Below are 22,011 nucleotides of genomic sequence, written 5' to 3'. Positions count from 1 at the left end.
CCATACAGACCAGTTCCCATCCCTTGTCCTTACAGAAAGACGAGCATTTGGAACTGAAAGAGCACTGGGGGCAGAAGCATGTACAGGAATTACAAAGTGGTAGGGGAGGCGGTGAGTCTCACGGGGTGGGGACTGGGTTCATCTTCAGCTTATTAGATTTTTGGAGAAGGTAGGTTGACTTGTCCCTGCTCTGCAGGTTGACTGTCATGAAAGGGACGGGGATGAGGCAGCCGGGGCAGCCCCACTCCTCAGGAGCTGGGAGCCTAAAATGAAAGTGACAGAAATAATGGGCCCTGGCTGGTGTGGCTCAGTGGATTGAGTACCGGACAGCAAACCAAAGGGCCACCGGTTCGATTCCCTGTCTAGGGCACATGCCTGGGTCGCAGACCACGTCCCTAGTTGGGGGTGCACGAGAGGCAACCTCGCACTGATGCTTCTCTCCCTCTTCCTCCCTCCCTTCTGTCTAAAAATAAATAAACAAAATATTTTTTTAAATGAGTCAAGTAACCTGAATCAGTCTGCAACAAGTACCCATCCACACTTTATTTTGTTCTTTTCCCAAGGCAGGAAAAGTAGAGGTTCCTGGAAAGCAAGTATGTTTTCAAATCCTGCTGTGACCCTGGAGGCAGCCATTTTGTCTCTTCCCCATTGTTTCCCTTTTCCTAGCGATTTACACCCCCGGCCACAGGGTAAAGGTCAGAGGTTGTTGGTCAGAAGGCCTCCATGGTCTTCAGGGCTCCCTGAAGGTCACTGCTGAGGGAACCGGCCCGGGGGCCATCTTTACCAGACAGTGTTAGGAGCTTCACAATTAGACCATCCAACACTGTACTGGAAGATGGACCCAGAGCCGGTCGACACGCAGCTCCAGGCTAGAGCTGACCAGTTGCTACAGGGACCCTGGCCACAGGCCAGGAGAGGTCTCTTGAGAGTACATGAGCCAATCCGAAGCTCAAGGTCTGCCGTGGGTTCTGGATCCACCAGATGACAAATCACTCCAGGCTGGGGGAGGGGCTCGGAACCATTGTGTCCCTTCAGTGGGCAGCTCGCCAACCAGGAGCCGCTCTGGTTGCAGCACCCTCCACTCAAGACGAAGGGGACTCCGGGGTGTGTGGGGAGCTTCAGGAATGGGGGGTGGGTGGCTGCAGCCTGCTGAGGGCCTGAAGGAAAAGATGCCGCTGACACAGGGGCAGGGGCCTCCATCTTTACCCGGCAGTATTAGAGACTCCCAACCAGCACCCAAACACTGCTGGGTAAGACGGGGGCCCCCACCCAACCTGCCTGCCTCTAGGTCAGGCAGTCCTGGGCCCAGGCTCCCCGTGGAGAAGCTGCAGCACCCTGGCTCCCTTCCCCCAGCCACCCGAGTCCCTGAGGACACTTCCGGGTGAGCCCTGCAGCCCGCCACCAGCTCCACCCTGAGGAGTGGACCCACTGAGGCCCAGGCAGAGCTCCAGCAGCCCCCTACCCACCTGTTTTCCGCTTCTGAGCCCTTTCCCCAACCACCCGCATAGCCTGCCCCAGCCCCCACATACCAATTCACGGGCCCTTATCGCCCCTCGGGCAGTCCCCAGCTCAGCCTCAGGACCCCTCTCCCACGGCCTTCCCCAGGTCAGCAGGCCACCTGCCCCACAGGGAGTGAGTGCTGAGGAGAGGAGGGGAGTCAGGCCCAGCATTCGGCCGCCGCCCTGGACTCTTCCTTCTTCCTTCTCCACCGGCAGGCAGCGCAGGCTCCTCACCTGGGCCCCGCCCGCCGCCCCTGCCTGCGCACAGGTGTGTCCTCCTGCCATAGGCTGCCCCCCCACTGCCTTAACCCCTTGCCTCCCAGCGCCAGCCCACGCGCCTCCTCTGACTCCCAGCCACCTTAGTAGGCCTCGCACCATTTCCTAGCGGTGTCCTCTCACTTACCTGCCGCCTCTGCCCCCAGGCCTAGATCAGGGAGACTGGTCGGTCACCGAGGGACAAAAGAAAAGGCTGTCTTTGGGCCCTTTTGCCTTCCTCCTTGGCATCTCCCCACAGCCACTCCAGCCCCCAACTACCTTCTCCTTCTGAGGCCTCTGACCCTGCCTTCTGACCCTGCCCTCTGACCTGGAGAGCCGGAGATCCCTGCGATTAGCTTGGTAGGTTCCGGTTATGCTAGATCTAATGCCCCATCTGTGCTGGGCATCCCTGTCCGTGGAGGGCAGACAGGCCCCAGCATGGCGCCTCCCTGTCCTTGGCCAGCCCCAGCGTTGGGGTGCCTGCCTCTGCTGAGAGGCCCGAGCTGGCCAGGAACGTCAGTACTGACCTAGACGACTCAAGTCCTGAGCGGCTCTCCTTCAGCCCTCACAGGCTCAGCCCCTGCAGTTGTCCCGCAGGAGGGGTGACCGGGGAAACTGCTCTGTTCTCCAGAGGGACCCAAGTCAGGCGAGCTGCTTCCGGACCCACCTTATGGCTCTGGATCCAAGTCCCAGCCCCGGGCAGCTAGCCCAAGGGCGGTTAGAGGGTGTGGAGCCTACCTTTCCTTTGTGCAGCTCCAGCTGGGACAGAAAGGGCGTTGCTGGGAGAGGGGCCCTGAGGCCCACAGGTGATGGCCCCACCCACCCACCCCCTGGAGAGCCTTAGCTCCAGGGAGCTTATTGTGTTGCCCAATCTGAGGTCTCTCTCTCTCTCTCTCTCCACCCCTGTCCCCTCCTTCCCTCCCTTTTTCTCTCCCTCCGTCCTTTGTTGTCTTTGCATCCTTCTTAATACCTTTCCGTATTTATTGTTTGTGGACTCTCTGGGTCTGCCTCCCCTACCCTTCTCCTAAGTTCATCATCACACGCCCAGCACGACTCCAGTGCCTGTGACTCAATGGATGCTCAAAAGAGAAAGTGCATGCTGAATGAAGGACAGCCGACATGGCCTCAGAAGTGTGCCTACTCCTGAGCATGAGCGGGGCGGGGGGGGGGGGGCAGGGGGGGCAGGCAGGACTCCCATAGGCTTAACTCCCCGGGAGTTGAAAGTAAAGCCTTACTACAAGGAAGGAATCTCACTGGTAGCCCACTCTGGCTGGACACAGGGAAGGAAGAGAAGACAAAAATAAAACTGATCAGGAGCATAAGGGCGGCAGCAGCAGCCCCAGTGGAAAGGAGGAACAGGGGTCTCCTGTGAGCACCAGGAGCCCAGAGAGCAGAGGAAGAACCAGAGGCCCTGCGCCTCCTGGACTTGGTTTTCTCAGCTCTCGGACCTAGAAGTCAGCGCCAGGGCTGTGTGGCTGTGTCCCACTCAGGTGACTGCCACTGCATCGCCACGGCTGTGGGCTCTGAGGCCAGACAGCCTGCGTTGAAATCTTAGCTTCCTGCTCAATTCTCCTGTGACCTTGAGCAAGATATTGAATCTGTGCCTCAGTTTCCCCCACTGTAAAATGGGAATGATAGATATCTAGACTGAATGAATACGTGTAGTCTTTTAAATAGTTCCTGACAGAAGCATTTGAGATCTTGCTCCCTGGTATATGTGGTCAGTTTGGCTCAAATAAACTCTTATTAAGAGTTAGATAGATAGATAGATAGATATAGATGATATAGATATAGATATAGATATAGATATAGATATGGACACTGTGGCTGGTGTGGCTCCGTAGATTAAGTGCCGGCCTGTGAAGCAAGAGGTCACCAGGTTGATTCCCAGTCAGGGCACGTGCTTGGGTGGCAGCCAGGTCCCCAGTAGGGGGCATGTGAGAGGCAACCACACATTGATATTTCTGTCCCTTTCTCTTTCCTTTCTCCTCACTCTAAAATAAATAATAAAATCTTAAAAATATATATTTACTTTAAAAAATAAAATAAAAAATAAATAACAGTGCCTGACACATGGTGCACGTGTTATGAATTATTGTTGCCTTTGCAGTTTTTGTGCCTCATCTCGGTGATCTTCACAGTTGCCTGGAAATCCTCCACTTTCCAGGACAGAGGCTGGGGAACCTGGCCCACAGCCACACTCTTAGGTGTATTAAGCAGAGTCCAGAGCCAGGTCTGTCTGACTGTGAAGATGGAGCTTTTATTCGCCACCCCTCCACACACACACACACACACACACACACACACGCCTCTCCCTGCCCACCTGTCCCTCCACCCCCTTCAGCCCTTCCCACCAGGCAGCACAGAGTTAGAGACCCACACACAGTGATCCTGGGGTCTTTATTTACAAGAGTAGAAGGGTCTGGCCCACCTGGAGCCTGGGGCAGGGAGGGGGCTATATACAGGGTCTGGGAGAGGGAGGTGCAGACGAGACCATTTAAATTACAACAGAGTTGGGCTGGCAGCTCCTAGGCTCAGGCTGTGGATGTTCACTGGAGGCTTCTACGGAAGAGAGAAGGGAATGAGGGCGTGAGGGCATGAGGGTGTGGCTGGAACCTGGGGAAGGGTCAGGAGAGCTGGTATGGAAGGGCTGGGAAGGGCAGAGTGAGGCTGCAGCCATTCAGGGTAAGCTCCAGAGCCAGAGGACACTGGGGGCAGGGGAGGGGAGATCCCTGGGCAAAGGGGTCAGGGGACACTGGGGGCAGGGCAGGGCTGAGCCCTGAGCAGCGGGGCCATACCATGACCGCCTCAGGACAGTGCCCAGCTCACTTCCTCTTGAGGGAACCCTTGCTCTTGTCCTTGTCCGCTGACCGCTGCTTCTTCACCTTCTCCTCCCTCTTGTTCTTACTCTGCAGGTTCTCGTACACATCCTCCTTGTGTCTGCAGTGGGGTGGGCAAGTGTGGGCAGTTGGCCCAGGTCAGGAGACAGTGCAGCATCACCCAGCACCAGCAGCCCCTTCTGGGCCACTGTGCCTCACAGGTGAGAACACTGAGGCCAGGAGATGGAGGAGAGCTGGTCACTCTCCTTGCACTAGACTAGCAGCTCCTTGGGGGCAGAGGCTCCATCTCACACCTTAATATATTACCAGCACCCAGCACAGGCCCCACACAGAAGAAGGGCACTTGGGAAACACTAAACACAAGTTCAAGCTTGAACTTGAACCCAGGTCTCCTCAACAACAGCACCTGTCCTCTCTGGAAAGAGAGGGTCCAGCGGGGAAGGAGAAAGGGGGGGAAAGCCGGCAGGTGGCAGGCAGGAAGGCCACTCACTTGGACGAGGTGCGAAAGGCCTTGGCATGGGCATTCTTCATGGCGGGGGGGTAGGAGATGTTCCCATACTCCGACTCCTGGCCCTTCTGGGACTGCAGGCAGAAGCATGGTGGGAGGGCAGTGGTCTCAAGCAGAACCAGGTGACACCCACTGCCCTCCCCAGCACCCCCAGGCCCTGCTTGGCACGCACCTGCATAACCTCCAGCTTCCTCTTGGTGGTTTCAATGAACTGGGCGATGGCCACATAGATGAACTTGTACTGCGCCTCCGTCTGCACCATGCCTGAGCGCTGCGCCCGCACCATCTGGATTGTCTTCTGGATGTCAATGTCACAGTCCAGCCCTGAGCAGGGACGACAGCTAGACCTCAGGCCCAGGGGGAGGGGGACATGAGGAGCTGCTCACCCACCCTACCACCTGCACCCCCCCCGGCAGCCCTCACCTTTGGTGGCGATGCTCTCCATGAGCATGTCGATGACAATGATGGTGCCTGTGCGGCCGATGCCCGCGCTGGGGAGAGAAGGAGGCACCGTCAGAGGCCAGTCCACACCTCCCCAGGAAGGGGGCCCAGAGCTCCTGTCCAGCCACCACTCTCTTTCCACTTCCTCCACTCCCTGCCGTGACTCCTCATTTCTGGCCAGCATCTGCTGCGAACCCAGGAAGACCCAGGACCCCCAGTCCCACCACCGTCCTGCCCACCCCTCTCCCTGGGACCTTCTCTGAAACCCTTGGCCTGAGGGAGGTCTCCCCCTTCTCCCTTCCTAAGTCATCTTTGGAGCTTCTTTCTTCAGGGCTTCATTTCCCTTTTTCTTTAGACCCTGATGGCAGGAAAAGGGCAGCCCTCAGACAGTGGGGTGCAGGGGACACACAGGCCAGAAGACGCGGAGGAGCAGTGCAGCAGGAAGTCTGCCTGCCTTCTCCCCCACCCTCTGCCTCCACCCTTGGGCAGACAGAGCCCAGGCACCTCGGGACCCCACATGGACCTCAGTCCCGCCCCTTCTCCGGGCCTGTCAGGCTAATGCCCTGAGTCGCGCTAATTTCAAACCCAGATTGTCAAAAATAACCCCCCCTCACCCACTTCCTTCCTGTAACGTCTAAATAAAGGCCATGGGGATTTCAAGAATTGAGTGAGAGTGTGGGGGTGGGAGGCAGCAGGAGGGTCGTTCCTGGTGATGGGTCTGCCCCTCGAAGCAGAGTATGGGGGCACCTCCAGATCCGGGCCACGGAGCCCTGCCCCAGGAAAAGCAGTTGCTGGTGAGGAAAGAAGTCGAGGACCTCACAGCCTGGCTCACATGGAGGGGGCGGGAAGAGAAGAGCACAGAGCAGGTTTCTATTTCCCATTCCCTGACAGCTCCCATTTCTTGAGGGTTTTCTGTACTCCAGACACAACGATAGAATCTCATGTAATCCTCACCACAGCCCTGTGAGATCCTGATTTTACAGATGAGGAAGCTGAGGGTCAGAGAAGTGAAGTAATTTGTCCAAGGTCACCCAGCCGGTGAGTGGAGGAGCTGGAATTTAAACCAGCAGTCTCTGTCCCAGACCCTGTGCCCACTTCCCCCCACCCCCCAGACCAGGCCGGCTGGGTCGGCCCGTCTGTGGGACTCTGCCCCTCAGACGTGCTCCTCCTTGCTGACTGAACCCCTCAAAAGGAACGGGGTCTCCTGACCATGAACATGAGGGTCTCCCCTGGAGGCAGTGATGTATGTGCCCCTCCTGAAGATATCACCTGTCCCTGCATACGCAGGCCAAGTGGCACTTGGCTGGGAAGCGGGGAGGTGGTGCTGGGAGCAGCAGTGAAAAAGCCCGGCACTCACAGGGCTGCAGGTGGAGAAAGAGAAGGGATGGGGAGCCACACTGACCCCACATGGAGGGTGGTGGGGCCGAGAGGAAACGGGCTGAGTGGGCCAGTACGAGAAAACGGCGACCAGGACCTTGGGCTGTTGTGAGTGCCAGCCCAGGCTCTCCCCTGACCCACTGGCCAGGTCTGTTTCTTCATCTGTCTTTGGCAGGGATGGACAAGGTGGTACACCCAGGGAGGTCTCTGGGAAAGCCACCCCAAGCACAGGATCAGACAGTGGGGTTGGTTCAAGCTAAGTTTCACCCATGGATCTGGAGCCCCAGGGGCCCACCAGAGGCTGGGGAGAGGGGAAGGGAATAAAGGAGTTAACACGTAAATTGCTTACAGTGTGCGTGGCACTCAGCAACATTTACTCGCCAGCTACTGTTTTTGTGGTCACTACTAATCTATGTATTATTCTTCTCACCTGCAGTGCACAATGATGGGCCCTGCATGAGGCAGACTTTCCTGCCGCTGATTGACCTGGTCCAGGAAGCTGAGGACGCCCCCAGGCTCGCTGGGGACACCATGGTCAGGCCAGCTCAGGTACTGGTAGTGCCAGATCTCCCGCACCAGGTTCACCTGGACAGAGCACGAGAATCAGTGTCCCCTGCTCCCACACATGGCTCCATCCCTCCCAAGCCAGACAAGAGAACAGGACTCACATTGTCCAGCGGGGAGACCTGTAGGGTGCGGAGTTTGTACTCAGCTGTGTCGTGTTCCCCACAGCTGGTTACAGTGTAGGGTCCATACACGCGCTGAGTGCCCACCTCTGGCCAATATGGGACACATTTGTTCTGGAAGGGAAGGTGGGGGTGGAGAATGAGGCAGAGAAGCAGGCATGAGGCTGGGCGCTCTGGGCCCTGTTCTAGGTCCCAAGTCCTGGTGCTGGCCCAGTCAACATCTCTTAGATGAACGGGTGACCTGGCCAAGAGTCAGAGTCTCAGTACCCAGGGCTGAGACTTGACCAGCCACCTAACTTACAAGCCACTCGATACACATAGGCTGACACGCGCACTGCGCCTGAAGCTGTGCAAACAAGGCAGGAGTCACAAATGCAAATAAGAGGCAGTCTGTACCCCTGAGCCTCCAGGAGCTCACAGAGAGACAGGTAGACAGGAAAACATGGAGTGTGAGGGAGGGAGAGACTAATTCTTCCTCTAGGTTATGGAGGAAATCAGAGATGGCTTCACAGAGGAGGGAGCATTCGAACTGGGTCTTCACAAATGAGGAGTCTGTCAGGCAGAGATAGTGCAGAGAGAGGAAGTCATTTCCTAGCAGCAAGTGAGCTTGTGCAAAAAGGCACAGAAACCTGAAAGAGCCCAGCCCTCTGGAAGCAATGGATGTTGCAGAGAGGCTGCCAGGCCTTGAGTGCCAAGTCTTAGAGTGTGACTTAATCCTGAAGGCAACTGGGAGCTGTTGAAGGGTCTTCAGCGAGGGGAATAGGTGACATAGTCTGTGAGTTGGACGGGATCACTTTGACTATAGTACAGAGGGTTCTGCCGTGCAGGGGTCAGAGGAGAGAGCCAACTCAAGAGACTTCTAAGGCAAAGGACACAAGAGGGGCTCTTGGCTGCGTGGGGACAGATGGAGGAGGAGCAGGCAGAATGTTTGCTTCAGGACAATTTGAGGCAGAAGCCCCATTGAAAACCTGAGTCTAGGCCCTGGCTGGGCAGCTCAGTTGGTTAGAGCGCCGTTCTGATACGCCAAGGTTGTGGGTCGGATCCCCAGTCAGGGCACACACAAGAACCAACCAATGAATGCACAAATAAGCAGAACAACAAATCGATGTTTCTCCCTCCCCCTCCTCCTTTTTCTCTCTCTAAAATCAATAAATAAGAGTTTTCAAAATAAAAATTTAAAAAAACCTGGGTCTGGCAGTCAGGAGAGCCCAAGGCTGGAAGCGGGGATCTGGGAGTCAGAGTGTATCCAAGACTTTGTCTCTGTGCCTATTTCCCAAGAAGGGCTGAACCCTTGCCCTCTGAGGTGCCTTTCTGCCCTGACATCCTTTGCTTTGATGGTGGTGGGCAATGAGTAGTGGGGAGGGGGTGTGGGGGTCAGGGGGCGGCAAGGGGCCCGGTCTTACCCGGCCTTTCTCCACCTCCCGGGTGGTCATGACGATGACACGGCTGTTCTCCTGCCATATCATCTGCCAGAAGTCGTTGACCGTGGCATCCAGGCAGCCCTGGCTGGCAATGTAGGTCTTAGCATTCTCATCAGGGCCTAGCAGCTGGTTCTGGACACAAGTGCAGAAGACATACATCAGGACTGTGGGCCTCCCGGCTCAGGACACGCCCTTTGCCCCCACCACCCTCAGCCACACAAGTCATCAGCTTTGACTTTGCCCACACACCTCTGGACCTGGTGGCCCCCTGAGATGCGGAATCCCCAGGGCCCAGCCTCTCCTCCTGTATGACTTGTGGGCAACACTGACCTTGATGTAGTTGGCGTTGATGTAGTCAGACCCAGGGATGTTACTGTCACGCCCCTGCAGGATCACTCGGCTGTGGTCGACTGAGAGTGAACAGAGAGGAGGCCAGAAAGGCCTGGGTCAGTAGGAACTCACCAGCCCCTGGGTCAGGCCCTTCCTAAACTCACAGGCTATTGTTGTCCGAGAAGCCATGAGGCTCTCAGAGCACTGTGGGCTGGCAGGGCACCTGCAGGAGTTGGCGTGGAGGCGTCAGAGGAAGGACAGCGGTGAGGGTGGCGGGTGCGGGAGGCTCTACTGGGAGGAGTAGAGGCTGTCTGAAGGAGAGGAGGTTCTGCTGTGTGTGGGTGGGGGGCAGACCCTCCCCGAGATGGGCGCAGAGACACTGTGATGGGGGAGGTGGGCCGAGGGAAGGAGAATCTCCTGGGGGAATGGGTGCTGCTCGGGAGCAGGAGAGATGGAGGCTGCGGGGGTGCTCACAGGGCAGAATGTTCTTGTAACGGTTCTTGCTCTTGTTCTCTGGCCGCTGCCCTTCCTGCCGCTCGTGCAGGTTCTTCACCTCCTGCTTCTGCAGACTCTGAGGGTCGAGAGGGGGCAATGGAGCATCAGCCCCCGAAAGGGGTGTCCATGGATGGACACAGCATGGGGCAGGTCAGCCCTGACAGGGGAGCTCAGCTGGTTAGAGCATCATCCCTACACACTAAGGTACTGGTTTGGTGCCCTGTCGGAGCACATGCAAGAAGCAAGCAACAAATGCCTAAATAAGTAGAACAACAAATCAATGTTTCTCTCTCTCCCTTCCTCTCTCTAAAATCCATCAATAATTTTTTTCATGGGGCATATCAGCATCAGGGGTAGAGAGAGAAGGGTTTCTCCACCCCACGCTAGACGCCCTGAAGGCCCCCATGACGCACCTCAAACTCCTCCCAGAAGCCGGCCTTGGCTGTGTCCTCCGACTCTTGCTTCTTGTTCAGTTCCAAGACCCGGTTCTCAATGTCAGCTGCGTTCACCCGTGTGGCATAGTATGGCTGGGGTGGGCAAGGGTGAGAAGTCAGCGGCTTCCAGACCTCCGAGGCTCGTGGGGCTGAGGGACTGCTCAGGGGGGGAGGAAGGAGGCAACCAGGCCCACCCCTCACCTGCCGCAGGTAGACAAAGGCGCCCGAGGCCTCCTCGATCCCCGTCTTCTTGAAATGCTCCACCAGGTCCGTGAGGCTGTCAAAGGTCTCTGAACCACCCACCGTGTAGCGTCCACCCTGAGGGATACCAAGTCAGGCCACCCCAAGGGGCCTGCGTCTCCCTCCCTCTACCCGCAGCCTTGAACGGAAGCCCGGCTGATCCTCCCCACCGCCCACGCCATGAACACAGATGGGAGCCCCAGTAAGATCCCCGCCCCCGCCCCCCCGCAACTGCCCGGCTGCCTTACCTCACACATGACCTTGATATGGGTGACTTTGAGCGGGGAGCCTGGGCCAGCCTTGGGTTGGTCACTGAGCACGGACAGCACAAAATCTCCAGGCTGACTGAGACTCTCACGCACGAGGAATGTCCAGGGCTCACCCTTGGCCTGCAGCAGCGTCTCCGCCTGCCCCCCAGACATGTGGCCATGGTACCACCTAGAAGAGGCAGCATCAGCAAAGATGAGTCCTGGGCCAAGGGGCAGTTACTGAGCAGAGGTGCTCACAGGGCAGGGCAGGGAAACTGAGTATCTGTGATGTGCTAGATGCTTTCACACCCACCACGACATTTAGGTCCGTTACTCACAAAAACACAAAGAGGCAGGTACCATCCCCAATTTACAGATGAGAAAACTGAGGCTGGTGATTACACATTGGCCCCAGGCCCTTGTTGATTCAAGGCAAGCCTCAGGAGTGCTAACCAGGTCCACTTCTGCAAGTTTAAGACAAAAGCAGAAAGGCAGGCTATATCCAGAATATTTGGAGGGGAGAAACCCAGGAAGAGTCCCCATCAAAGACAGGGCTAAGCTCGGGAAAGAGAACAGAGAGTAAGAGAAATGCAAAGGTCAAACCACAGAGAGCCATGGAGATGGGAGAGACGGAAGTCACCAGGGAGGCACGACGGGAGGACTCCCCCAGGGAGGCGGGGAAGACAGCCTGCTGGGGAGAGTGGTTTAGGGGGCTCTGGGGTGACCGGGGATGATGCCATTGAAAGGAAAGCTGGGGCTCAAAGGGGCTCAAAGGGGCAAAAAGCAGAACTAGGACCTTTCCCCAAAGCACACCCCCTTCCCAGGAGGAAACTGTAGCCCCACAATGCCCAGCCCCACAGGAAACCACGTGATGGAAAAAACACAAAACTCCTTCTGGGGAGAGAGTGAGAAGTGAGGTTGTGAGGTTTCCTCAGCCCAGGGACCTCGGGAGGGGGGCATTTTCCAACCGCAAGGAAGGGGGGAAAGAGGGAGGGGACCCATCTGTCTCACCCATCTCACTCCGGCCCAGAGAAGACCACAGCTCAGAGACCTCCAGAGTCCCCTGGACCCCCTACCCAGGCCACCCCATCCCACCACTTAAGGACAGGCTCAGGTGCCAGGGCAATGAGGAGGGGTCCAGCCCTCTCCCCCCAGCCTCCAGGATGAGGAAGTTTCCATGCAAATGTTAGGCTGACCACAGGCACAGAGCTAGCCATCAAGGGGACAAATGCAAATTCCTGTGGAGGAGGAGGAGGGGCAGCAGTCAAGGCCCAGACACAGACAGAGGCTTTGAGAAAGAGCTTCCTACACACTTCCAGGGTCAGGGGTGAGCCCAGGCGTTCAGGCTGGGTAACCAAAAGGGCTCTTCGAGTCAGCGTCCCCGGTCTTAACCTTAACCGGCCCTGGCCCCAGCTCTGCTCTTCTCCCGTTTCTCCCAAGTGATGTGAACACAGGCCCGGCCTCCGCCCCCAGGGGGTTCACTCAGCTCCTTGTCTCCCTCCAGATCAATACCCAGCCTACTGATTCTCTACAGTCTGGCCACCCAGTTCTCCTCTGGCAGGACAGAGCATGCCTGTGGGCAAGGGTGGAGAGAGGACATGAGAAGTTCAGAGGGTGTGGGTGACAAACTCCCATGCGTGCTCCCGGTGAGATGCAGGGACAGGGTGAGAAAGTACTGGGGAGGGCAGTGATGAGCAAGATCATCAACGCTGAGGATTCACTCCTAGAAGATGTGGCTTCAAAGGAAGTGGATCAGTAGCTTCATGTTGACTGGAGAGAGGTCCCTTTGTGGTGGGACATGGGGCCTGCATGTCACCTCATCCAGTTCTAAGTTTTAATCAGTGACTTGGACAAAAATACTGATGCAAGTTGGGAGGCAAGCATCTCAGAAACACTGAAAACTGACAGAATCAAGTTCAGAATCATTTCAATGATCAATACACAAGTACATTACAAGGGCAAGTTGGTTTGGCCCCAAGAGTGTGAGGGTAAAAAAAATCCCTAGAGTTTTTCAGCTACCCTTTGCCCTAATAGGAGCTGTCATTGAGATAGCCGCCCAAAGGAGCCGCCTGAGGCGCTCAGTGTTCAGGTGCCCCCACCTCCCACCTAGGCTTTAGGGAGACCACCTGGGGTGCGGCCAGCCCAGGCCTGGGGCCACATCTTTGGATCCAAAGGGACAGAAGGGAAATGCCTTGAGTATGACCCTGTGCCCAGGTGCTAGGCCCTTGCACATGTGACTCTGTGGACGATGTGTCCCAGGGACGCCCGACCAGCCCCAAGGTGGGCCTGTTCCCTCTGGTTTGCTCAGATAAGGCAGTAAGTGTCCTCAGGGATGTTAGCCCCCGTGCTCCTTCTCAGTACCCTCCTCCTCCTGTATTAACCTGTGCTGGAGGAGGGAACAGTTATAGGAAGTCAGATTCAGTTCCACAGAAGGAAGAAGAGCTTTCTAACAACAAAGCAGGCCACAAGGAACAGCCTCTCTGTCACCAGTAACACCTGGATTTCCAGCTGACAGGGACCCTGAAGAAGGGCAAGGCAGCCTCTTGCAATCCCGGGGGTTGGTGGGAAGGGGTGGGAGGTCAGTCCTCAGAGACAAGGCCTCGGGGTCACATGGAAGACAGAGGGCCACAGAGGAGCCAGGATGGGGAAGGCGCCCACAGACCAACAGGCCGGGGTGGAAGCAGAGCCCCTCACCTCTCACTGGTAGGGTCAGAGCAGTTAAGCGGGTACTTGAGGTGGATGATGGTGCCATCGCGGTCCTGGAGGACGCCGTGCTGCTGCGTGTAGTACTCCACCAGCTCCGTCAGTGTCGCAAACTTCTCCCCTCCATACAGGTCGTAGAAATCCCCCGAGTTCTGGATGCGAATGTGGGTCACCTGATCCCCTACCCTGCAGGACACCAGGGAGTGAGGCCAGTGGGTGCAGGAATAGCGGTGGGGAGGGCTGGGGGAGGGCTGGGGGGGCGGGCCGAGTATGGGCCACACAGGATGGATGGGGTGGACAAGTACAGGGACAGGGACGCGCTGGCCCTGGGCGATGGGGAGTCAGCAACACCACTAGGGAACCAGAACAAACAGCCAAAATACTGCTCCTGAGTGGAGCTGAGGGCCACCTACCTGACAGAAAGGGAGAAGTCGCCCTGGTTCTTACGACTGGGCCGAGCCAGGAAACTCCCGTGGACACCTCGGCCCTTGAGCAGGGTCTCTGCGTCCAGCCCACTGAGGTCTCGATGAAACCACCTGGGAGGCCCAGGAGGGCGGTGAGGAGAGGTCGCATGGGCTCCAGGTCACCCATGCCTCCTGCCTACCGTGGGTCCCAGGCCCTTACCTCACCATCCTGGGGGCTCCCCAAGAGGAAAGGGGTGCAGGGAACGAGGTGGTGCCGGGAGTCCGGGCAAGTGGAGCACGCTAGGGGTAAGCCTCCACCGAAGCCCTCGGCGCCCAGACCACCTCACCACCCCTGCAGTCCTGGTTCTGGGGCTGCCACTCCAATGGCTCAGGGCCGCCAGCAGGGCGGGGACAGGAAGGGGCGCGGCCCCCTGGGGGAACTCACTGTACTTCTCATTTTAGAGCAGAGGGAAGAGAAGCAGAGCCTGTGGAGATGGGGGTGGGGATGGGGCCCACTTCCCACGTCTGCCATCAAAGACCTCAGGAGCATGGCAGTGCACAAGTAAGGACACACATGTGCCTTGTGCCCCCCAAGCAAAGGTCATGCTCCATACATGTAGCCCCACACAGCCACATGCCATCTCTCGCTGCTCCACACAGCCTTCCCTGGTCCAAGGTAACAGTGATGGTCCTGGCGATCACTGCCATTGACTGGAAGCTCGCCGTCCACCAGGCACTGTGCTTTAGGGGCCTTATCTGCTCTACCCCTCACAATAGCCCTACGAAGCCGGTACTGTCTCTATCCCCATGTTATAGACAAAGAACCTGAGGCGCTGGGCGTGTAGGGAACTTGCCCAAGGTCACCCAGTCAGTAAGTGGCAGTGTCACAACAAAACCCAGCCTGTCTGGTTCTAAAGCCAGTGATCTTAGCCACCATATGCCGGCTTTCTAGGCTTCAAAAAACAGAGGTGGGAGCCTCTTCTTCCATTGAGGCTGCTGCAGGAGGGGGAGAGTCCCTAACAGGCAAGGCATGCAGGTGCTTACAAAGGAAGGGGTGCCCTTGCCTTCCCGGCACACGCCGATGAAGAAGGGCCACTGAGGCAAAGAGATGGACAAAGTGGCCCCTGTGCAGCCTGCCAAACTTGCACATTTTCTACTTCTTGTCCTCAGGCCTTTGCCCCCACCCTGCCCTAACCATGCAGTTGGAGCCCAGGAAAGAAATGGATGTGTGTGTGCAGAGTCAGGGAAGCAGGTGGGGGCAGAGTTGCCAGGCCCCTTGGGTCCAACCACCCTATGCCCGAGCCATAGCTTCTTGCCAAGTGGGACTGGTGTGAATCAGCCAGGGCCCAGAACAACCAGGGACGTGTCTCCTGGGGCCTGGGGCCTGGGGCCAAGGTCCCTGCCATGGCTGATATTCTCAGGGCTGGTTGACCTTGAGCGGCCATACACGCTCAAAGCCTCTCATGCTCTCTGTATGTGATTCCAGTACAGACACCGCCCAACCAAAATGAGATGAAAGACGCCCAACAAAGGATATAAAAGAGAGCCATGTTGGCGGCTTCCCCTAGGGAGGGAGACCGGGCTGGCTGGAGGAGAGGGCTGGGAGGGACATTGACTTCTCTCTTATACCTTTTTGAAAACTTGTAGCACGGGCATGCATTACCTTTATAAAAATAAATTCACCCTGTCCTGCGTGGCTCAGTGGATTGAGCACCAGACTGCAAAGCAAAGGGTCGCCAGGTCGATTCCCAGTCGGGGCACATGCCTGGACTGTGGGCCAGGTCCCCAGTAAGGGGTGCACGAGAGGCAACCACACATTCATGTTCTCTCTCTTTCTCCTTCCCCTCCCCTCTCTCTAAAAAATAAATAAAATCCTTTAAAAAATAATGAAAATAAATTGACTGGGAGAATGCAATTTCCAGGGAAGTTCTGGGGAGTAGGTAATGCCCTACATCTTGATCTAGGTAGTGCATACATGAGTGTGTTAATCTGAGGTTCATCAGGCTGTGTGCTTAATATTAATACACATTATGTATATCATACCTAATTTTAAAATAAGGAAAAAGAAATAACACTGTTAAAGCCCAACAAAAGTCTATTTTTCCTATGATGACTACTATATCAGTTTTTGAAACATTCAACATCCATGTCCACCCTAGGGCTTTTTATCCCCTTTCTGGTACCCACGGGGACTTGCTCACTCTGCCTATTGCATGGTCTAATGCTAACTACCCTCCAGCCTTGGACAGCCACACTGAAAGACCATGAGTTCCCTCCCACAGCAGGGGCAAGAAAAGCAGCTGCAAGGTCCACTCTGCCACAGAGGGCCCCTGCCGGTCTCACTTACTGCCAAGTGCTCAAACTTTATATAATGCCTCACATAGAGTGCATGTCCAACAAACAAGCTCATCAATACCCATGCCCCTCCGTGGTCACAGGTCCAGCTCCTGGTCCTACAAGCATACCTCTGGCTTGTCATATACAGACATGTGCACACACACACAGTCATCCATCTGCGTACACACAGTCCCACTACATGCACCTATCCGCCATGTCTGGTACAAATACCCACATGGGGCTGTGCTGGTGGTACAGTGGTGAGTGTAGCTGCCCTCCAGATGCCCACATGGACGCCCCATCCTGACCCCACACAAAGTGGCAGGTCCATGCTCAGCACTGAACACCTGCTGCATCCTGGCCCCGGGGCCAATGTCCTTCTGGGGCTTAACCCCACTTGGTAGGAAGACACTAGGTAGTCCCTGACTCGTGGAAGAGGCAGGGATTTTTCTGAAGGGTATCAAGCCAGAAGACAGACACTAAGGTAAGATGTACAGAATCTGGTGTCCCCTTAACAGGAAAATAAGTAACAACCACCTTCCTTAACTTGGCAGAAGCACCCCAGTGCTGGTGGAGCACTCACACACACAGAGTCCTGCCTGGGCCTCACACGTCCCTGTGACATAGGGATTATTTTCCCCGTTTTTTTAAGGGAGGAAAACAGGCTCAAGGAGGCTGAGAGTTACAAAAGTCAGAGCCTAACAGTTCCGAAGAAAAAACTATTCACAGAGGAAGCAGGGAGACAAAGGGAGACAGACAGAGATCAGTGGTGATGCAAAAAGACAGTCTAGAAAAGCGAACAAGGCAAAATAATCTCAAGAAAGTGATCCAGCTTCCCTGAGCCTCAGTATCTGCACCCGAAAACTGGGCTTAACAGTACTTCCCAAATACGGATACAAAAAGACTGATGTGTAATAGGGTTTTAGTACCAACAGCTTCTGCATTACAAATTAATCCACATGCCAACCCCATTTAGTAGGTCTCATTAGCCCAATTTTAGAAACAAAAATGAAGGCTCAGAGTAGTTAAATAAGTTGCCCAAAGTCACGAGGTCTCTCTTGTGAGAGAGAAGGTGGACAAACCAAGACTGCCTGACACCAGCGCTGGTTGTCCTTCCTGACACACGGACCACACCGCTGGAGCAAGCTTCACTGGGAGGTGGGGAGGTGTTGGCATGGCCCACGGGAGAAGCTCGAAGGCTGGCACTCCCAGGAGGCAGCACCAAGGTGGCAGGCACAGGACCCACGGGAGTAGGGCTGGGTGTGAGAGAGCAGCAAGCCCTCTGCTGCAAAGCTGCTCTGAGAGGCTGGGACCTGTTGCAGAGGATTTTTAGACCAGGCTGAGGGACCAAGGAAGGGTGCTGCACCAGGAGAGGCTTTACCACCCACCTACTAGGAAAACGACCATGGCAGGCGAATAAAACGGAGCAGGGTGGGTAGCCCTGGCTGGTGTGGCTCAGTGGACTGAGTGCTGGCCTGCGAACCAAAAAGTCGCAGGTTGGATTCCCAGTCAGGCCACGTGCCTGGGTTGCGGACCAGGTCTCCAGTTGAGAGGCAACTAATCAATATATCTCAAAAATAACAAAATAATAAAATAAAAGGCATCAGGGAAACAGATAGACTGGATAAGAATTGCTGACAGTGACCGGGCGTGCACTGGGGAAGGCAGCACAGGTGGAAAAGAGGGGGGGCGACCAACCCACCAACCCACCGACACTCTTCGCTGCAAGTCTTCGCTGCAAGAGCCAGACTCTCACAGGTCGGCCTGGGCCCTGCCTTCCTCTCCACTTGTTCCCTCCAGGCACACTGTCCTTGTTCCCACAGCAAGGCCATCCCCTCCGCCCAGGGTGCTGCGCTGGCTCTTCTAGGTCTCAGCTCGTCCCCTGCTCCAGAAAGCCCTCCCTGACCCCTCGAGCTGCTCCTCAAGCAGCAGCCCCAGACACCAGTTGTTTTGTTTCACGCTGAGAATCTGAAATCAGCCCGTCTGTTGCGTTCTTCGTGTGGTCTGTCACCTCCCACTGAAGTGAGGCTCTGTGAGAGCAGTGACACGCACACCGGTGTGCTGCAAGAATGTTTAAAACGTGCCGTACCTGACCATGTAGTCGGGGACACTGACCTCTTTTCCCTTAGATTGTCATTTAAAAATAAATGACAACAGCCAACACAACAATAACTGTCCAGTATGAATAAACCAAAATTATACCTATTTTTGGGGTCAGATCGGCAAAAACCATGTTTTTTTAGTGTGCCGCAGAATTTTAGTAATTCGTTTATGTATGCCTTGAGATGAAAAATGTTGAAAATCACTGTGCTACAGTATTGCCAGCACCTTAAAAAGTACCAAGCACATAACAGATGCTCACTGTGTATCTGTTGAATGAATGATGCCGGGGAGGGGAAAGAAAGTGGAACGAAAGCACACTTTCTCCGGTTTGCCTTTTGGACACATTGTTACAGGTGATGCATGCTACCCAGGGGGCCACGTCTTAAGCAGAACAGCAGAAGCAGGGGACCAGAGGCTGGAGAGAGAAATGCAATGGTGAGAATACACATCTGTCAGGGGAAAAGTGCTGGAGAAGAAGGGGGAGCCCCCCACCAGGAGCACAAACGAACCTGGAGCTCCTCAAAACTTGATGCAGACCCAGGGCTGGGAGCAGTGACAAACTGCATTCATGGTCACTCACACACCTGTCAGGAATGAGCATGAACCTTGCCCCTCCCTCCCAAACTAACCGGAGACTGTAGCACTCAGGTGGAACAGGAGACTTACCCATGAGACAGCATCTCCCCTGAGGGACGGGGGTGTCACAGGCAGCGGGCCACAAAGGGCAGAGCTGAACCCAAGGTGCAGCAGTGTAGTGGCCCAAACCTGGTGAAAAATGCTCTGAACTCAGCCACTTCCTCCTCAATGCTGTCCACTGGGCCAATGGTAGAGCAGCAACAAGCCTCTGGACTAAAGATCCCCAGAAAAGGAACAGGTGGGGTGGGGCTGGCCTCAGACCAACCACAGCAGCCTGCTTTTCCCTCCAGCTCTACTTCTTGGTCGGGAGTCCAGGGCTGCCGCCTGCCTGTCCAGGGCCTCCTTCCCTTGGGAGGGGAGGAGCCACCTGGAGCTCCACCTGGAGTTCCAGCTGACATGGCAGCAGGAGGGCGGGTGGGGGCAAAGACCAGGAAGTAACCCTGGCCAATCGAACACCAACCAATGGGGAGCCTCTTGATCCACAGCCACCAACAAGCCTCAGGAAAAGCTCAGAAAGCCCCACTCCTCAGCAGAGGTGCTGCCTGTGCAGGCCTACCAACCCAGGATGTCGAAGGGCCGGCCCACCCTCCTACCCTGCCTTGTACCAGGGTTGGTCCCAACAAGAGTATAGGAAGGATCTGGACAGGGAGATGAGCAGCTGGAATGGCAAAGGGAATCTGGGGCCAAGAGGTGGGGTTGTCAGGTCACAAAAGATTGACATGGAGGCTAAGTCACAGGTATGTTTATTATCCTCGGGAACATCAAGATTTTCCCAGGAAGTGTTATAGGGGAGGCCAACCCTCAGGAGGCAGCGACACCACCACCTGAAGCAGGCCCGTGGGGCGGCAGCGTCATGGGAGGCAGGAACAGCGCCTTCAGCTTGCTGGACAGGCTGGCAATTTCGGGATCCTGGGCTTCATAAGACTTGACCAAGCGGGCAAACTTAAGAACACCTGCAAGGGAGATCTGAGCGTCAACCCATATCCCCAGGGAATGAAGGTGCCCAAGACAAAAAGGTGGGTAGCTTGAATATGAGTAACTAACTGGCTGCTCCCCTTCTGGCCAGGTAGCTGCCTGCAAAACAAGGCACATGCAAGACCTCTGTCCTGTGTGGTTTGCACCAACCACTTCCTGGTCTACACAGGACACAGATAGATGGGATGCGGTGAATGGAAATATACCAAAGCAGTGTACTCTTCACCATCAGGTAAACAATTGTAGCTATTTCATTATAGGAACCCAAAGTACGAACACCCACAAGATCTGACGTCTATAACCACAATACAGGAAGGCCATGGGCCAACTGGTCTAAATCAGATCTCACCAAAGAAAATGAACCTCCAACCCTCAGGGACAGATTAGCTGAAACACCTCGGAGGGGCTGAAGGAGCCTGCTGTCGTCACACAGACATCTCACTAACGCTTCCAGAACAGGGTTCAGGTCCAGCTCTGCTGTGACCTCCGGCACTTAGTTTACTACAGGAGTCTGTTTTTCTCATCTTAAAATGAGGTAGTATAATTAATGGTAACTACAAAATGCATTTAGGACTTCACCTGGTGCAGTTCAGGGAAGACCTTAGGCTCTCAGTGCCAATACTGTTAGTCAGATTGTGGCTGCCGCCGTGTGGCGAGAAAGGAGACGACAGCTCCCAAATTCACTCCACCTCCCCGGCCTTCCCCGCCCGGCCCACCTTCCCCGTCGCAGCTGAAGCCGTAGGCTTTGATAACCTCCTGCTGAATTTGTGTGGCCACCGGCAGCACGAATTGCAGCATCTTGCCCATGTCGTTGCATGCGTTGTCTCGAGCCTCGTCCATGCGTACGGCGTTCTCGGGTGCCGAGAACGCCTGGATCACCTCGGCCAGGACCACTGTATGGCAGATGCAACCCAAGGTGGCGTCCCGGGGAAGACAGAGGAGCATTGCCAGCAGGCCCAGCCGACAAAGCAAGGAAGAGGGCAAGGAATTAATTAGCGGGCCCAAGCCATAAGAATCCGATAAACACGGCTCGGAATCTCTCGCTCTAGGGTATCCTTGTTAAAGGAAAGGGGGGGAGGGGGGAAAGATGTACCGCGCTCCCCGTTTCCCAGCGATGCAAGGGTCCCCGTTCCCTACGTCCCGCTATTACCCACCGCCCGCACCCTCTTCCCGCAGGCAGCCGGCCGGGTGATGAGAACGCTCCTCACCCTTGGCCTGCTCCGCGCTCAGGGCCGCAGGTTGGGCGGAGGCGGACGCCATCGTGCTGTAATGGTTGCACGTGTAGCGAAACCAAAGAAATGCTGGAAAAGGAAACACGGTCTCCCAACTAGGATCTCCAGACGGCTCCAGGAAGAAAAATCGGTGGTAGTTGCAACCGGAAGTTCCGTCAGTGTAATACTAACTACCTTACTGTAAACTACTGAAACCTTCCCCGTTGTTTTAGTGTAACACCAGCATATAAACCCGCACTAAACACATACACCCTTAAAACCCAATAGTCGAATACTTCTATTCTTTAGCGTAACGTGTAATTGTGGGTCTTCCGGTAAAGACAGGAAGACCTACTAGACAAATTCAAAAAGAGCTGTAAGCACTACAAGGGAAATCCTGGAGAGAACACGGGGAATCCATGAACTCCACTATTGGTGAGGGTGAGCTCAGAGCGGCCTTTTCTAATTCTTACTGTTGTATAATCAACGAGGCGCACTGTAACATTCACAAGGAAAAACAGTAGTCTAAGGAACTTATATCATTCACTTCTAGAGTTTCTGAACATTTGATACGAGTTTATGCAAATTAAATCGATGCTGATTGGCTGAAAGAAGCCAGTCACACCCTTCAGTTTTTAAGAACGGAGACAGTGATTCGCAGCAGTACAAGCTTGGAACTAAAAGCCCTCTCGTACTTTCCTAAAAGGACCTGTTTAGGAAAGTATACTGCAGCGTGACACCCTCTAATTTCTCTCTTCTAGGTGTTTGAAATTGTCACCTACTCTTCTCAAACCATAGGGTAAAGACTCCTGGATTCTAATCTACTTGATTTGTTGAAACCCCGGCCCCTGCTTCATAACCATGTACC

General features: G+C 55.4%; 2 protein-coding genes, 1 long non-coding RNA gene and 1 other non-coding gene across 5 annotated transcripts; all 4 read right to left on the bottom strand.

The window, feature by feature from the left end:
- Nucleotides 1-519: 519 nt before the first annotated feature.
- On the bottom strand, nucleotides 520-1,733 carry LOC123810722. Its single transcript, XR_006784299.1, has 2 exons — nucleotides 1,530-1,733; nucleotides 520-1,157 (listed from the first exon to the last, which is right to left on the bottom strand). It is a non-coding gene; the product is annotated as an uncharacterized LOC123810722 (long non-coding RNA).
- A 2,402-nt stretch (nucleotides 1,734-4,135) lies between these two features.
- On the bottom strand, nucleotides 4,136-19,291 carry PTPN6 (protein tyrosine phosphatase non-receptor type 6). Of its 2 annotated transcripts, none has more exons than XM_045826641.1 (16): nucleotides 18,988-19,291; nucleotides 13,891-14,013; nucleotides 13,469-13,663; nucleotides 10,775-10,964; nucleotides 10,488-10,604; nucleotides 10,266-10,379; nucleotides 9,832-9,928; nucleotides 9,358-9,437; nucleotides 9,010-9,159; nucleotides 7,589-7,720; nucleotides 7,351-7,505; nucleotides 5,526-5,593; nucleotides 5,275-5,426; nucleotides 5,085-5,176; nucleotides 4,553-4,694; nucleotides 4,136-4,316 (listed from the first exon to the last, which is right to left on the bottom strand). In XM_045826641.1, exons 1-15 carry the CDS (start codon nucleotides 18,999-19,001, stop codon nucleotides 4,580-4,582), a joined length of 1,794 nt encoding a protein of 597 aa, XP_045682597.1. In that variant the 5' UTR covers nucleotides 19,002-19,291; the 3' UTR covers nucleotides 4,136-4,316; nucleotides 4,553-4,579. The 2 variants fall into 2 exon arrangements, with proteins under 2 accessions (XP_045682597.1, XP_045682598.1); XM_045826642.1 differs by lacking the exon at nucleotides 18,988-19,291 and adding an exon at nucleotides 14,102-14,266.
- Nucleotides 19,292-19,684: 393 nt separating this feature from the next.
- Nucleotides 19,685-21,476, bottom strand: CUNH12orf57 (chromosome unknown C12orf57 homolog). Its single transcript, XM_045826353.1, has 3 exons — nucleotides 21,141-21,476; nucleotides 20,649-20,825; nucleotides 19,685-19,910 (listed from the first exon to the last, which is right to left on the bottom strand). The coding sequence occupies exons 1-3, from the start codon at nucleotides 21,190-21,192 to the stop codon at nucleotides 19,759-19,761; spliced, it is 381 nt and encodes a 126-aa protein (XP_045682309.1). The 5' UTR covers nucleotides 21,193-21,476; the 3' UTR covers nucleotides 19,685-19,758.
- Nucleotides 21,467-21,529, bottom strand: LOC123810758. Its single transcript, XR_006784311.1, has one exon. It is a non-coding gene; the product is annotated as a U7 small nuclear RNA (small nuclear RNA).
- Nucleotides 21,530-22,011: the final 482 nt, after the last annotated feature.

This window comes from Phyllostomus hastatus, unplaced genomic scaffold, assembly GCF_019186645.2.
Source record: "Phyllostomus hastatus isolate PE091 unplaced genomic scaffold, TTU_PhHast_1.1 phas_scaffold_755, whole genome shotgun sequence".
In the NCBI taxonomy this organism is placed as follows: Eukaryota; Metazoa; Chordata; class Mammalia; order Chiroptera; family Phyllostomidae; genus Phyllostomus; species Phyllostomus hastatus.
The sequence above is the reverse complement of the archived record's forward strand: the minus strand, read 5'-3'. Positions and strand labels throughout refer to the sequence as shown.

Bases quoted from the DNA above. Each gene is read 5' to 3' on its own strand.
- PTPN6 (XM_045826641.1), bottom strand. The intron at 10,605-10,774 runs GTAAGGCAGCCG...GGTATCCCTCAG, and splicing joins ATATCAAGGTCATGTGTGAG to GGTGGACGCTACACGGTGGG. The intron at 9,929-10,265 runs GTGCGTCATGGG...CTCGACCCTCAG, and splicing joins GCTTCTGGGAGGAGTTTGAG to AGTCTGCAGAAGCAGGAGGT.
- CUNH12orf57 (XM_045826353.1), bottom strand. From the start codon at position 21,192: ATGGCGTCCGCCTCCGCCCAACCTGCGGCCCTGAGCGCGGAGCAGGCC. The intron at 20,826-21,140 runs GTGAGGAGCGTT...TCTGCCATACAG, and splicing joins GAGCGCGGAGCAGGCCAAGG to TGGTCCTGGCCGAGGTGATC. The intron at 19,911-20,648 runs GTGGGCCGGGCG...TCTCCCTTGCAG, and splicing joins CTTCAGCTGCGACGGGGAAG to GTGTTCTTAAGTTTGCCCGC.